This window comes from Leopardus geoffroyi (assembly GCF_018350155.1).
Source record: "Leopardus geoffroyi isolate Oge1 chromosome D3 unlocalized genomic scaffold, O.geoffroyi_Oge1_pat1.0 chrD3_random_Un_scaffold_40, whole genome shotgun sequence".
NCBI lineage: Eukaryota > Metazoa > Chordata > Mammalia > Carnivora > Felidae > Leopardus > Leopardus geoffroyi.
This window is the reverse complement of record NW_025543557.1, coordinates 1-14970: the sequence shown is the minus strand read 5'-3', so window position 1 is coordinate 14970 and position 14970 is coordinate 1. Positions and strand designations below refer to the sequence as shown.

Below are 14970 nucleotides of genomic sequence, written 5' to 3'. Positions count from 1 at the left end.
GGAAGGAGATACACTTGCAGCCCCTCCTCTACGCCACTGGTTTTCTCAAGTGGGGACATGTGGCAAAATCTGCAAACCCTTCGGGTTGTCACAGCTGGGTTGGGGAGGGGGCGCTACTGGCATCTTGCAGGCGGAGGCCAGCGATGCTGCTTACCTTCCAACAATGCACAGGACGACCCCTCTCAGAAGAGGGTTCACCCAGCACCATGTCAACAGCGCCGAGGGAGGTGCAGAAACTCTGCTCCAAGCCTGCCTGCCGGCCATGTTCTGGAACATCTCCAGAGGCCCCTTTCAGAGTATAGAGGTAGACCCACAGACCTCTCCTACACTAGTTCTCCAAGAAAAAGTCCTTCTCCAAGTCTCCCCTGACGGAACAGTTTGGAGGGGTTGGGACAGAATAAGAGAGAGGCAACCATTCTGGAGACCACAAACGAAACTGTTCCCTCCATCCACTGACGAACCCCAACTCCCACAAGGGAGAAATCCCAGACTTGGACAATCTTTGGTCAAACAGGAAAACGTAAGGCTGAACTCAAGGGGCAAACCCTCAACCCCACCTGCCTGGCGGCCAAAGTTGGGGCAGTTTCTCTCTGCACAGAAGTCCATGCTCATGAACAGACACCAGGACCTCGCTCCCGGGGCAGCCGGGAGGAAAAGCGGGCTGGACAGGTGGGTGGCGGCATGGCTGACAGGGCCGGGGTGAGGTGGCCCTCACTTGTTCTCAATCAGAGTCTGCACCTTGTACACGAGGTCCCGGGCCAGCTTCAGGACGTGTTTGGTGTTGTGCCGCTCAGCCATTTCTGAAAGAGCAGAAGGCAAAAATCTCATGAGCCTCCTTCTGTGTCCATCCTTAGGTCACTTGCAGCTTCTAGAAGGGAGGGGGGGTGTCCCTGGGGCATCCTCCTCCTCCTCATCTGGCATCATCTCCAGAGGAGTTCCAGAAGCAGACACTTTGGAGAAGGCCTGCATCTCTGGGCCTTAGTTTCCTCATCTGTAAAATGGGGATTGCAACAGCATTTACTTCACAAGGCTGCCGTGAGATCAAACGACATGATGTTGGCTCACAGTGCTTGAAAAGAGTTACATCTTCCCACTCGCCTTGCCTCGTGTAAACACGATGACTGGGAACCTTTTGAGAAAACCATGCTGGGCACATTGCAGGTGTTAAAAGATACAAAAGAAGGAAGCAACAGGAGAAGGGGGAGCAAAAAAAAAAAATTTTTATTAAGTGCCACATAAATACCTAGGAATAAACCTAACCAAAGATGTCAAAGATCTGTATGCTGAAAACTATAGAAAGCTTATGAAGGAAACTGAAGAAGACACAAAGAAATGGAAAAACATTCCATGCTCATGGGTTGGAAGAATAAATATTGTTAAAATGTCAATACTACCCAAAGCAATCTACACATTCAATGCAATCCCAATCAAAATTGCACCAGCATTCTTCTCGAAGCTAGAATAAGCAATCCTAAAATTTGTATGGAACCATGAAAGACCCCAAATAGCCAAAGTAATATTTAAAAAAAAAATTTGTTTTTAGTCTTTATTATTCATTTTTGAAAGAGAGTATGAGCAGGGGAGGGGCAGAGAGAGAGGGAGACACAGAATCCGAAGCAAGATCCAGGCTCCAAGCTGGTAGCACAGAGCCCAACGTGGGGCTCGAACCCATGAACCGTGAGATCATGACGTGAGCCGAAGTCGGACGCTTAACTGACTGAACCACCCAGACACCCCTAAAGTAATATTGAAGAAGAAGTCCAAAGCAGGAGGCATCACAATCCCAGACTTTAGCCTCTACTACAAAGCTGTAATCATCAAGACAGTATGGTATTGGCACGAAAACAGACACATAGACCTATTCATAGACATGAATAGACACTTTTCTAAAGAAGACATCCAGATGGCTAACAGGCACATGAAAAGATGCTGAACGTCGCTCCTCATCAGGGAAATACAAATCAAACCACACTGAGATACCATCTCACGACAGTCAGAGTGGCTAAAGTGAACACATCCAGAGACTACAGATGCTGGAGAGGATGTGGGGAAATGGGAATCCTCTTGCACTGTTGGTGGGAATGCAAACTGGTACAGCCGCTCTGGAAAACAGTGTGGAGGTTCCTCAAAAAATTAAAAATAGAATTACCCTATGAGCCAGCAATAGCACTGCTAGGAATTTACCCAAGGGATACAGGAGTGCTGATGCATAGGGGCACTTGCACCCCAATGTTTATAGCAGCACTCTCAACAATATCCAAATTATGGGAAGAGCCTAAATGTCCATCAACTGACGACTGGATTTATATATACAATGGAATACTACTTGGCAATGAGAAAGAATGAAATCTGGCCATTTGTAGCAACATGGATGGAACTGGAGAGGGTTATTCTCAGTGAAATAAGTCATAGAGAGAAAGACAGATACCATATGTTTTCACTTATATGTGGATCCTGAGAAACTTAACAGAAGACCAGGGGGAAGGAGAAGGGGGAAAAAAAGTTACAGAGAGAGAGGGAGGCAAACCATAAGAAACTTAAATACTGAGAACAAACTGAGGGTTGATGGGGGGTGTGGGAGAGGGGAGGGTGGGTGATGGGCATTGAAGAGGGCACCTGTTGTGATGAGCACTGGGTGTTTTATGGAAACCAGTTTGACAATAAATTATATATATACACACACACATATATATAAAAGTGGAAATGCCTATTGACTTTGACAATACTATATTTATTCTATATTAAATATTATATATTGTATACTAAATGCTAAATATGCGCAGTCGGTTAAGCGTACTTCAGCCAGGTCATGATCTCCGTGAGTAATATAGGGCTCAAAAGCCTGTTATTCTGTGTCTCTCTGTTATGCTCTGTCTCAAAAATAAATAAAGGTTGAAAAAAAAAATTAAAAAAAAAAAATAATAAATGCTAAATAAAAATGTAGCCAATACTAAATAAATAAATAAATAAATAAATAGCGAGCCACATAAAATGATCGGATCTTGAAAGCGGAATAATCCTAAACCTAGACGTTTATCATAAAGAAATCATTTATTGGATTGGGGCGCCTGGGTGGCTCAGTCAGTTGAGCGTCCAACTCTTGGTTTTGGTTCAGATCATGATCTCACAGTTCATGAGTTCAAGCCCTGCATCAGGCTCTGTGCTCACAGTGCAGACCCTGCTTGGGCTTCTCTCTCTTCCTCTCTCTACCCCTCCCTGCATGCACACATACACACACACACACACACACACACACACTCTCTCTCTCTCTCTCTCTTTCTCTCTCAAAATAAGCAAATAAAACTTAAAAAAAAAATCATTTACTGGATGAAAAAAAAAAAAGGGCCTTAAGACCATGGTTGCCAAACTGGCTACCAAGGTACCCCAGGGTGCCACTTCTGTACGTTGTGAGGGAAACATAATGATATTCCATATCTGTTCAACACCACATAAACTGGTAGCATCCGGGAGGTCACATATTGCCCTACATGCCTATCAATGACTTCATATCTTTGTAACGCTAGGTTTTCTGTAAGCAGTTAAGCAAGTTTGAGAAAAAGCAAAAACCATGAGAAAATCACTGTGAAACAGGAAATACGTGAAGGTGAGGGTGTCTAATCTGGTTCCAGTGTTTGAGAAGCTGTGCAATGCCGAACAGGTGCACATATCCCATTAATTGTTGTGCTTATTTAAGAATGACATAAAGAGGCACCTGGGTGGCTCAGTCGGTTGAGCATCTGACTCTTGGTTTCTTTCGGCTCAGGTCATGAAATCAGTTTCGTGAGTTTGAGACCTGTGTCTGGCTCTGTGCTGACCGCACGGAGCCTGCTTTGGAATCTCCCTCTCTCCCTGCCCCTCTCACACTCGTGGTGTCTCTGTCTCCCTCAAAAATAAGTAAATAAACTTACCAAAAAAGAGAATGACATAAAGATATTATTTTCTTTGGACCAACAGGTATCATTTTTGCAAACAGCTGCTACGTTGTTGGGATATAAATAGTTATCAAGTGGTTTAGATCTAACTACTTGCTAAATGGAACTTTTGGCCTGGGGTGCTGTGAAAATTTTATAGAGACATAAAGGGCACTTTGTTTTCTCAATCACACCCTCAAACTGAAAACAATCTAGCTACCCAACAATAGGGACGGTTCCTTATGTTGCAGACAGTGGCTATAGGGACACTCGACAGCCTTAAAAAATGATTAAATGGAAGACACTTGTTAAAGTATTAAATGAGGGGCCCCTCAGTCGGTTAAGTGTCCAACTTCTGCTCAGGTCATGATCTCGTGGTTCGTGAATTCGAGCCCCGCGTTGGGCTCTGTGCTGACAGCTTGGAGCCTGGAACCTGCTTCTGATTCTGTCTCCCTCTCTCTCTGGCCCTTCCCCTCTTGAGCTTGTCTCTCTCTCTCTCTCAAAAATAAGTAAACATTAAAAAAATTTAAAAATTTAAAGTATTAAGTGGAAAAAATGGGATACAATTGGATTCTGTGATGGTAACAAATACATGACTGGAAAAGATGAGAGGGGAAAAAAAGGTTTTCTATTGAACCCACTAAATGCCATGTGGTTTCTTGGGTTGGAAAATGTTGGAGCAGAAAAAGGGCATCAGGTGAAATCAGTCTGTAGTTTCGTTAATAGTAATGTACCGATGTTAATTTCTCAGTCGTGAGAAAAGTTCTAGGACCGGGCAATGCAGAGACCCGAGGGGTGGCTGAGTGAAGGAGGGCAGGAATTCTTTGTACTGTATCTGCAACTTCTCTGTAAATCTACAGTTATTCCAAAATAAAAAGCTTATTAAAGAAAAATCATGTTTCTGGGGTAAGGTCAAAGGTGGCTTTTTTTTTCTTCCTTCTTTTGCTTTAGGTTTTAAAAAATTAAACATTTTTTTAATTTTTTTTTAATTTTTTTTTCAACGTTTATTTATTTTTGGGACAGAGAGAGACAGAGCATGAACGGGCAGAGAGAGAGAGAGACACAGAATCGGAAACAGGCTCCAGGCTCTGAGCCATCAGCCCAGAGCCCGACGCGGGGCTCGAACTCATGGACTGCGAGATCGTGACCTGGCTGAAGTCGGACGCTCAACCGACTGCGCCACCCAGGCGCCCCACATTTTTTTAATTTTTAAGAAGCCTCCACGTCCAATGTGGGGCTGGGACTCATGACCCTGAGATCAAGAGTCTCATGCTCTACCGACTGAGCCAGCCAGGCACCCTCCCTCTTTAAAAAAAAATTTTTTTTTGTCTGAAAACATTAAAAAAATATTTTTTAATGTTTGGTTTTGAGAGAGAGAGAGAGAGAGAGAGAGAGAGACCGACCAAGCGGGGAAAGGGCAGAGAGACAGGGAGACTCAGAATCTGAAGCAGGCTCCAAGCTGTCAGCACAGAGCCTGATGTGGGGCTCGAACTCACAGACCCCAAGATCATGACCTGAGCTGAAGTCAAATACTTAACTGACTAAGCCACCCAGGAACCCCTTATTCTTAAAAAAATTTTAAATAGTGATAACAGTAGCAATAGCTTCCAGCTATGGGGCCTCTCATATGAGCTGGGTATCATGTGATAGGCTTTATCCATGTTGTCTCATTTAATTGTCTGAACATCTCTGTGAGGGAGGTGTTAGTAGCATTCTACCTCAAGGCATCTGAAGCCCAGAGACATAAAGTCAGTGACCCAAAGTCACACAGCACCCGAGTGGCTGGGATCAGAATCCATTATCTGTCTGATTTCAATGACTGTGCCCTTCTCATGCCATTTCAAATGCCTTCCCATGCCTGCTTTTGTACATATCAACCCTCCAAAGCAGACGCTCTTATTCCATTTTACAGATGAAGAAGCAGATGGGAAACGGCTTATCTGTGGGCATAGCTGGCTGGTGGGAGAGCCAGGGTTTGCCCCTGGGCCTTATTTCAACATTCATGCTCCTTCTGCTAGATTCTTGAGAAAAATGCATTCTCAGTGTTACAAGATGTCAACCCCTCCGTTTGGAAATAGACATAAGAAGTGGGCGGAACCCCCCTATATCCCCTCCGAGGCCCCAGGAAGGGGCCTGTCAGAAGCCTGCACCCCTCAGATGACACCGTAGTCATGTGGGTACCGTTAAAGAATTTGATGATGTCTGTGAAATCCATATTGTTCTCCAAGATGATGTCACGGTAGACCTCCACCAGAGCCAGCGCGATGAACAGGACGTAGTGGGCGGACGAGACGTGCTTGGCTGCCCAGATGGTCTCCCAGACAGAGAAGACGTCATCATAGACAAGTTCTGCGTGAGACACCAGTACGCACATGCGTGGGGAGAGGGTCAGCCACAGAGCTCACGGTGCTGCCCTCCCTCTGGGAAAATCCCAGGCCAGTTGTGTCCTTCCTTCACTTCTGTCCTAGCACCGCAGAGAGCAGGCAGAACTCAGGTCAGGAGGTAGGAGACCCAGACTCTGTCATTTGACCATCGGAAGCCTCCGTTTTCCCTATCTGTAGAGGAGGTTATGCAGACTAGGGGGGATGTAAGTTTCCAGCTTCTGCAAGGGGAGGAACCCGGCATAATCGGGTCTGATTTACACCGACCTGTCCCTGCCCTTTGACTAGCATCCCCTTTTTCTCCCTGCACTTTGTATCTCCTTAGCACCCAGGGGGGTATTCTCTTACCCCTGTACAAATGCAGAGCTGGCTGTTGCCTCTGGGGCTAGTCAAGAAACTGGAGAGAGCAATGGTTGAGAGCAAGGCTTCCTATGTCCACTAAACTCAGTCTGAATCCAGCCCCACCACTTGCTGGCAAGGTGACCTTGGGCTAGCCCAAGCCTCTACCAAGAGCCTCTCTCTCTCCTCCTCTGTACGTGGGGTGAGGCTTGCAAAGATAATACATACAAATGGCTCAGCACACACTGCCCGGCGCATTAAAAACGCCTTCCCGCAGGGTAGATACTCTTATGAGCATCACTCTGACTCTGCACAATAGCAGTGTGCTGTGCTCCACGTCATTTCCAAGTCACATGTGCACCATGCTGCATGAGCTTCTGGCACCTTGTCTCTGAAAGGCGGCAGAATAGAATGGAAGGGAACTAACTGGGCTTGGGGGCTAGACAGAGGCGGCCTAAGATCCTGGCTCTACCGGTCCTACCTCTGAATTCGATTTTCAGCCTTGGCTTCCCCATCTGTAAAACGGGGACTGTAATGTGGCGGGGTCCCCTCCCTAAGGAAGGACAAAAAGCCTCAAGGTAACCTGGCTAATGTGCGTACATGACAACATCCCTCACGACCTTGTGACATGAGACCCCTTAATCGGACCGCATGTTTGTGTGTTCCCACGTATGGGAGACACAGAGGTGAAACATATATAAAAAAAAAACTATGCCACGTGGCATTCGAGGCTCAGTTCTTTGGGTACGAACCCAACTGAGCGGTGCCGGCGGGAATAAAGCTGCTTCCTGGAAAGAAAAGCCTGGGTGTCACGACTCTCTGTGCGAGAATCCTGCTCCAGTAACAACACCTACTGTGTGGTGTCACTGAGAAATAAGGCAGGCGAGCCAACAGTCACAGTGCGATAATTGGGTTTTACACTCTTCCTCTGGCTCTGCTGCAACACCCCCGCCCTCGCCTCCTCGGTACCTGTTCCCTGAGGGTCTGCTGCCAAGACTCTGGGAACAAGACCCCAGTTTGAAGTCCATACCTCGCTTGAAATCCAGCAGGAACCAGCGGTAGCAGAAGTAGAAGTGAGTGTAGTCCCCGTTCTGATGCATCAACTCAAAGAGCTCGGAGTCCAGAATCTGCCAGCGGGAGAAAAGGTTGGCATCAGCCTCCCGGCAAGAGGCTGGACCAGAGGGGACAGAATGAGGGCACATCCTCATACCGGACCCCACTACAGCCCCTACAACCAGGTGGAGCTAAAAAACGGGCAAAAGATTTGAAGTGAAAATCAACCCGGCTCAAGTCAACCCCAGTGACTTCTCTAAAGACCTGCAAGTAAAGATCCACAAAGCACATGACAGATGCTCAGTGGGATGAGTCAGGAAAACGCGAATCTAAACCGTAATGAGACACCACTGCACACGCGCTAGGATGGCAAGAACCAAAATGATGGACAACCAAGTGTCAGTGAGGAAGGAGAGAAGCTGGGACTCCGGCACGTGGCCGGTGGGAACGTAACACGGTGCAGCTGTCACCTCACTCCTGAGTGTATCACCAAGAGAAATGAAAACATCTGTCCACATAAAAACCTGTGAGCAAATCTTCCCAGCAGCACAATCCACGAGAGCCAAAAAGTGGAAACCACCCAAATGTCCATGAATGAACGATGGGATGAACAAAATGGAATGAACTGGCTTGTGCTGCATTACACGAAGTGTGGCTCTGAAGTTGATTTGGGGTCCATCAGGCTGAGCTGGAATAAGTTATACTGTTGAACGGGACTGGGTCAAACCTGGATCAGCGACCTCATGTTGGCAAAGTGCGTGTCCATGGCGCCCCCATGGGGAAAGTTCTGGTTCATCCTCTTCATGAGCTCCGTGAAGCAGCTGAAGGCCAGGGCCTCTGGGGAAAGAGCACAGCAGAAACGGCCAATGCTGCCACTGCCCAAGGAACCCCAAGCTCCCAAGGTGATCCCAAGGTCGAAGGCTCCAAGCTGGTTCTTGAAACCCACAGCCGAAGGACAAACAGAGACGATGGAGTGTTAGCGTATTGCACTTCAGGGGATGTTCTGCAATCTAAATACATACTTCCCTCCTTGGAGGGGTTGAAATAGCCTTTCTTTTAGGAAATAATGGTGATACCAGATGCTCTTTTTCTAAAAGATCCCTAGTTGCCAATTGGTACCATCTGCGATCCCTTTCCTTCAACTCTGTATGTCAGCATCCTATTCCTTCTTCTAGAACTTTATGAAGGGAATAATCAAGTATGTATTTCTTATCTGTAGCGTCTTCCACTCAGTATATATACTTAAAAAAATTTTTTTTAATGTTTATTTATTTTTAACAGAGAGCGAGAGAGAGAGAGAGAGAGCATGAGCAGAGGAGGGGCAGAGAGAGAGGGAGACACAGAATCCGAAGCAGGCTCCAGGCTCTGAGCTGTCAGCACAGAGCCCGACGCGGGGCTCGAACTCACAGACCGCGAGATCTCGACCTGAGCCGAAGTCAGACGCTCAACTGACTGAGCCACCCAGGCGCCCCAGTATATATACTTTTAGATGCTTTAGTGTATTAGTTCATGCATGTGTATTGCTGACTGGTATTCCATTGTATGACTAGAGCACAATTTATCTATTCTTTTCTCGTTGGACATTTACATTATTTAGTTTGGGGGTTTTATGGATTTTAAGCTCAATGAACATTTAATGTATAAAAAAATAAAAGAAAATAATTAAAGATCCCTAATTTGCTCTAATAAAAAGTTGATGATGTTTTCTTGGTCCCCAAACTTTTTTTTTTTTCTTTTTCAAAATTCTACCAGTTCATGAAATTCTCAAGTCTGGGAATCACTGGATTAAAACAGCAATTGTCAATACTGGAAAGGCGCTGACAGGCATTATGCAAAGAGTCCAATAACTCTGGGAAATGCTAGAGAGCGACTACATAGATTGAAAAGTAAAGGCTCTCAGAAGTCCTGCAATAAAGAAACCTGTTTCATATTGTTTATGAGCCAGCGTTTAGAAAACTTTATTTGAAAATGATACCTTTTTTTTTTTCTCTTAATACCTGGTAACTCTGGAGAAAGTTACACTAGACTGGCAGGTTTCCAAAGGCACAGTAAGACCTCATTCATTTTTAAAAACACTCTATTTTTCACGGGTGCCTGGGTGGCTCAATTGGTTAGGCGTCCGAATTTGGCTCAGGTCATGATCTCATGGTTCATGGGTTTGAGCCCTGTGTCGGGCTCTATGCTGACAGCTCAGAGCCTGGAGCCTGCTTTGGATTCTGTGTCTCCCTCTCTCTCTTCCCCTCCCCTGCTCGTGCTCTCTCTCTTAAAAATAAATAAACATTAAAAAAATTTTTTTAAATAAAAAGACTTCATTTTTTTAGAACAGTTTTAGACTTCTAGAAAAGTTGAGAAAGGAGTAGGGACAGTTTTTGTATACTACATTTGCTACAATTAACAACCCGTTCATGATACATTATTAACTAAACTCCATAATTTTGTTTATTTTCTGTTCCAAGAACCCAACCAGGATAACACATTACACACAGGTGTTATCTCTCCTGGAGCTCCTTTTGGGTATAGAAGTTTCTCAGGCTTTCCTTGTTTGTGATGACCTTGGCAGTTGTAAGAGTGGTTGTCACATATTCTAAGGGATGCTTCTCTACTGGAGCTGTCAGCACAGAGCCCGACAAGGGTCTTGAACTCACGAGCCATGAGATCATGACCTAAGCCAAAGTCGGTGCTCAACCGACTGAGCCACCCAGGCACTCCAGAAATGCTTATTTCTGGACTGCCAATTCTATTCCACTGATCTACATGTCTATCCCTATGAGACTACCACACCCTCTTTACTACTGTAACTTTGTAATAGTTTTGAAATTGGGAACTGTGTGTCCCCTAATATCTTCTCCTTTTTCAAAACTGGTTTTGCTACTCCTGGTCCCTTGCATTTTCAAATGAGTTTTAGGGTCAGCTTGCCCATTTGTGCAAAAACTGCAACTGGGATGCTGATAGGGATCACACCGAATCCAGATCAATTTGGAAAGTACTCTGCCATCTTAACAGTACTAAGTCTCCCGACTCACCAACATGAGGTGTCTTTCTATTTATTTAGATCCTCATTTTTTTTTTAAACAATGTTCTACAGTTTTGGTATACAGGCATACCTCATTTTATTGCACTTCCAGATACTGCATTTTTTACAAATTGACGGTTTGTGGCAACCCTGCATTGAGAAAGTCCACCAGCGTCATTTTCCAAACAGTATTTGCTCACTTTGGGTCTCTGTTTCACATTTTGATAATTCTTGCAACGTTTCAAGCTTTTTCATTATTATATTTGTTATGATGATCTGTAACCAGTGATTATGACTTGCCGAAAGCTCAGATGACGGCTACCATTTTTTAGCAATAAAGGATTTTTAAATTAAGGCATGAACATTATTTGTCTAGGCATAATGCTATTGCATACTTAACGGACTACAGGGTAGTGTACTCGTGACTTGTACATGCACTCAGAAACCAAAAACTTCATTTGACTCGCTTTATCGCAATATTTGCTGTATTACAGCAGTCTGGAATTGAACCTGCAAAGCTACCACTTGTTCTGTTCAATTTATTCCTAAGGGTCTTCCTTTAGATAGTATTACAAATGTAAATGCCTTCCTAATTTTGTTTTTGCATTGTTCAATGCAAATGTATGGACGTACAAATGACTTTTGTATACATATCTTGTATCTTGCAACCTTGCTGAACTTGTTTATTAGCTCTAAGATTATTTTTTATACCTTAGGATTATCTGTATATAAAAATCAGATCTTCTGCAAGTAGAGATAGTTTTACTTCCTTTCCAGTATGGCTACCTTTTATTTCTTTTGCTTCCCTAATTGTCCTGTCTAGAACCTTTTGTGGCAAAAGTGGACATCTGTGTCTTATCCGTGATCTTGGGGGAAAGCATCCAGTTTTTCACCATTGAGTATGAACAAGCTGTAGGATTTCCTTGGGTGCCTTTTATCGTGCTCAGGAAATTTCCTTCGATTCCTAGTTTGTGGAGAGTTTTTAACATGAAAGGAGGTCGAATTTGGTCAAATGCCATTTCTTTGTCAACTAAGATGACTGTGTCATTTTCGTCCTTTATTCTATTAATTTGGTGAATTATACTGATTGATTTTCATTCATTGAACCAGTCTTGTTTTCCTGGGATAAATCCCATTTGGTTATGGTATATAGTCTTTTCTAGAGCTTGCTAGATTCAGTTTGCTAGTGTTTTGTTGAGGGTTTTTGTCTTTATATTCATCAAGGACATCACTCAGTAGTTTTCTTTTCTTGTGATATCTTTGTCTGATATTAGTATCCAGGTACCAATGGGTCTTCATGTAAGGACTGGCCTTATACAATGAGTTGGGAAGTATTCCCTCCTATTCCGTTTTTTTGGAAGAGCTTGTGGAGAAGTGGTATTAATTCTTTAAGTGTTTGGTAGAATTCACCAGTGAAGACATCTGGGCGTGGGGTTTTCTTTGCTCCCCTTCGTGTCTGTGCAATCAGTGGCTAGCAAAGGCCTGGCTGGGTGTCGGGCACCTGGTGATAAGTGTGAACTAACATGGAACAACAAGCCTTTCTATTTCCCTAGGACCTTGATGCATTCACCAGAGCCACAAAGTAAGGTTAAACCCCTCCTCTGCAGTGGGAGTCACAAAGTAAGGTTAAACCCCTCCTCTGCAGTGGGAAGGAAAGTGCACCCCTGGCCTTGGGGTGGCAGGGGGGGACATACTCACCGTCATCCAGGATGACCAGCAGTGGAGCCAGGAGGTCACACATGCCCTGGACATAGCCGATCTCAATGTGCTGCCAGATGTAGCTACAAGAGAGAGACGATGGGCCTGAGGATGGCACTTACGACCTCTGTCTCTCCAACCCCCCCGTCCTCTTCCTCCTTCCTGCCACAGCCCCCCATTCCTACCTGGACCGCTCACTCCCTCGGCTCCTGCCTCCACCCCTTCCCCAGTCCCACTCTCTTCAAACATCCTATTCTCAGCCACCAGGATGGCCTTCCTAAAGCCCAGCTCCAAGAGGCCACCATATCCTCACAGGCTGCCCACTGCGAGACAATGTGCAAACACCTTCCCTGGGCGTGTAAGGCACTCACTGTCTTCGCCGCATCTTCACAGCCCCACCATCGCCTCCCAGTACTTCTTCCTTTCGGGCACACACTCACACCCCGGTGCCTGGCCCTAGCACTTCTGTGCCTGGAGTTCCCATCTGCCCTCGAATAACAGTAACTGCTGTTTACTGGGCATGTACTGTATGCTCAGCCACTAAACATATACTGCACCACGAAATTCTCAAAATAATCACACGCAGAAGGTCCTGGCATATCCCATTTCACAGATGAGGAGACTGAGGTACAGAGAGCTAAGCGACATGCGTAGTGTCATACACCCAAGAATACATGGCAAGGGCAGGATCTGAGCCCAGGTGGCCTTACCACAGGGTACGTGTATGCCGGGTGGTTTGTTCAGTCTCTCCTAATTTTGCCAAGGGCCATCTTGCACGTCCCCGCCTCCGTGTGGGCTTCCACACTTTCTCCCAAGGCCATAACCCAGCAAAAGTCGGTCTATCCTTCCTTCTCCCCCAGCACCTTCTCATTTTAATGTAACATATATTAGAGTTAATTATATTTGTGTCTTGTGCTCGCTTCGGCAGCACATACACTGAAACTATATTTGTGTCTCCTCAACTCAATCTTGAGAGGCAGTGATTGATTGCTTGGGAGACTATAAGACAGAATAGTTAGGAGGTAGTACTTATTAATAAAAATGAGTTAGAGCAGGGGTTGGCAAACCTTTCCTGGGAGGTCCAGATGATAATTAGCTTCGTCTTTGCAGGCCTAGGTTCTGTCTCAACTACTCAACTCTGCAGAAGCAATCATAGATACTATGCAAACAAACAGGCATGGCTGAGTTCTAAGAAAACTGTATTTGCCAAAACAGGTGGTGGGGCTGGGTTTGGCCTGTGGGCTGTGCTAGCAGGTCTTTTTTTTTTTAATGTTTATTTATTTTTGACAGAGAGAGAGAAAGAGAGAGAGAAAGAGAGAGAGGGAGAAGAGTGAGCGAGAGCCAGAGAGCCAGAGGGGAGGGGCAGAGAGAGGGGGGAACAGAGGATCTGAAGCATGAAGCAGGCTCTGTGCTGACAGCACAGAGCCCGACATGGGGCTCAAACCCACAAAATGTAAGATCATGACCTGAGCCAAAGTTGGACACTTAACCGACTGAGCCCCCCAGGGATCCCCGTACTAGTAGTTTCTGAACCCCTGAGTTAGAGTAGTATGGAAAGACATCCAGGATGCATTTTTTTTTCATTTTACTTGAGAGAGAGAGAGAGAGAGAGAGAGAGAGAGAGAGAGAGAGAATGAATCTTAAGCAGGCTCCATGCTTAGTGAAGAGCTTGATGTGGGGCTTGATCCCACAACCCTGGGATCATGACCTGGGCCGAAAGCACAGTCGGATGCTCAACTGACCGAGCCCCCCAGGATGCATTAAGTGTAAGAAGCAAGTGGTAGAAAAATATAATATTAATCCTACATAAGTAAAATTAAGAAGACACTGAAACATGTATGCACTCATGTTATATAATATACTACCTATGACGTTATTTTCCATCTATATGCAGCTTGGGAAGACATTCCCTAAATCCTTAGCAGTAGTTTCTTTTAGGCGAGGGGCATTGATAACTGGACAGAGAAAGCAGTCTCTCTTTATACCTTATGAACTTCTGGTTTCCTTGGTTGATCTAGGTATGTAATATGCCTGAGTTACTTTCATATTTTAAGAAATAACATATTTAGTATGTAATGAGAATAAGAAGCTCCAGATCTTGGCTGAAAGAAAAAGAAAAAAAAGCACAGATGTTTTTAGAGCCCGAGAGATGTGGGCAAGAGTTCCCGTCCAGCCACTGCCCAGCTGGGGGACTCCGAGCAGGGGTACCCCTCGGCCTCCATTTCCTCACCTGTTAAATGGGATAATATTTGCCCCATAGGCTTGTTGTGAGGACTAAGTGAAATGACGTTAGTAAAGGGCTCGGGGTGGTGCCTGGGATACAGTAAGTGCTTAACGAATGCTCTCTATTATTATCATTACTGGGACGGTCACCTTATCGCCAGGTGGGCAAGGTGCCAACGGCAGAGGCTGCGGTCTGGCTGGGCTCTCTGTAGCCCCCGCCTCTGCCACCCCCTCCCGCTCTCCTGCAGACCCACCCCCCACCTCACCGCCCCTCCCTGCCCCCAGCCACCTGCACATGACGTTCTGCAGCTTTTTCCAGGTTGGCGGGCGTGAAGTACCAGTAGTTGCGGTC

The 14970-nt window shown here is 45.5% G+C and overlaps 1 protein-coding gene across 2 annotated transcripts; it reads right to left on the bottom strand.

Moving 5' to 3' along the window:
• LOC123595670 (small G protein signaling modulator 1-like) lies at positions 1 to 14917 on the bottom strand. 2 transcript variants are annotated; one of them, XM_045473347.1, is made up of 6 exons: positions 14908 to 14917; positions 12396 to 12478; positions 8412 to 8521; positions 7662 to 7758; positions 6093 to 6260; positions 1 to 800 (listed from the first exon to the last, which is right to left on the bottom strand). In XM_045473347.1, the coding sequence occupies exons 1-6, from the start codon at positions 14913 to 14915 to the stop codon at positions 712 to 714; spliced, it is 555 nt and encodes a 184-aa protein (XP_045329303.1). In that variant the 5' UTR covers positions 14916 to 14917; the 3' UTR covers positions 1 to 711. The 2 variants fall into 2 exon arrangements, with proteins under 2 accessions (XP_045329303.1, XP_045329304.1); XM_045473348.1 differs by lacking the exon at positions 14908 to 14917 and adding an exon at positions 13463 to 13721.
• Positions 14918 to 14970: the final 53 nt, after the last annotated feature.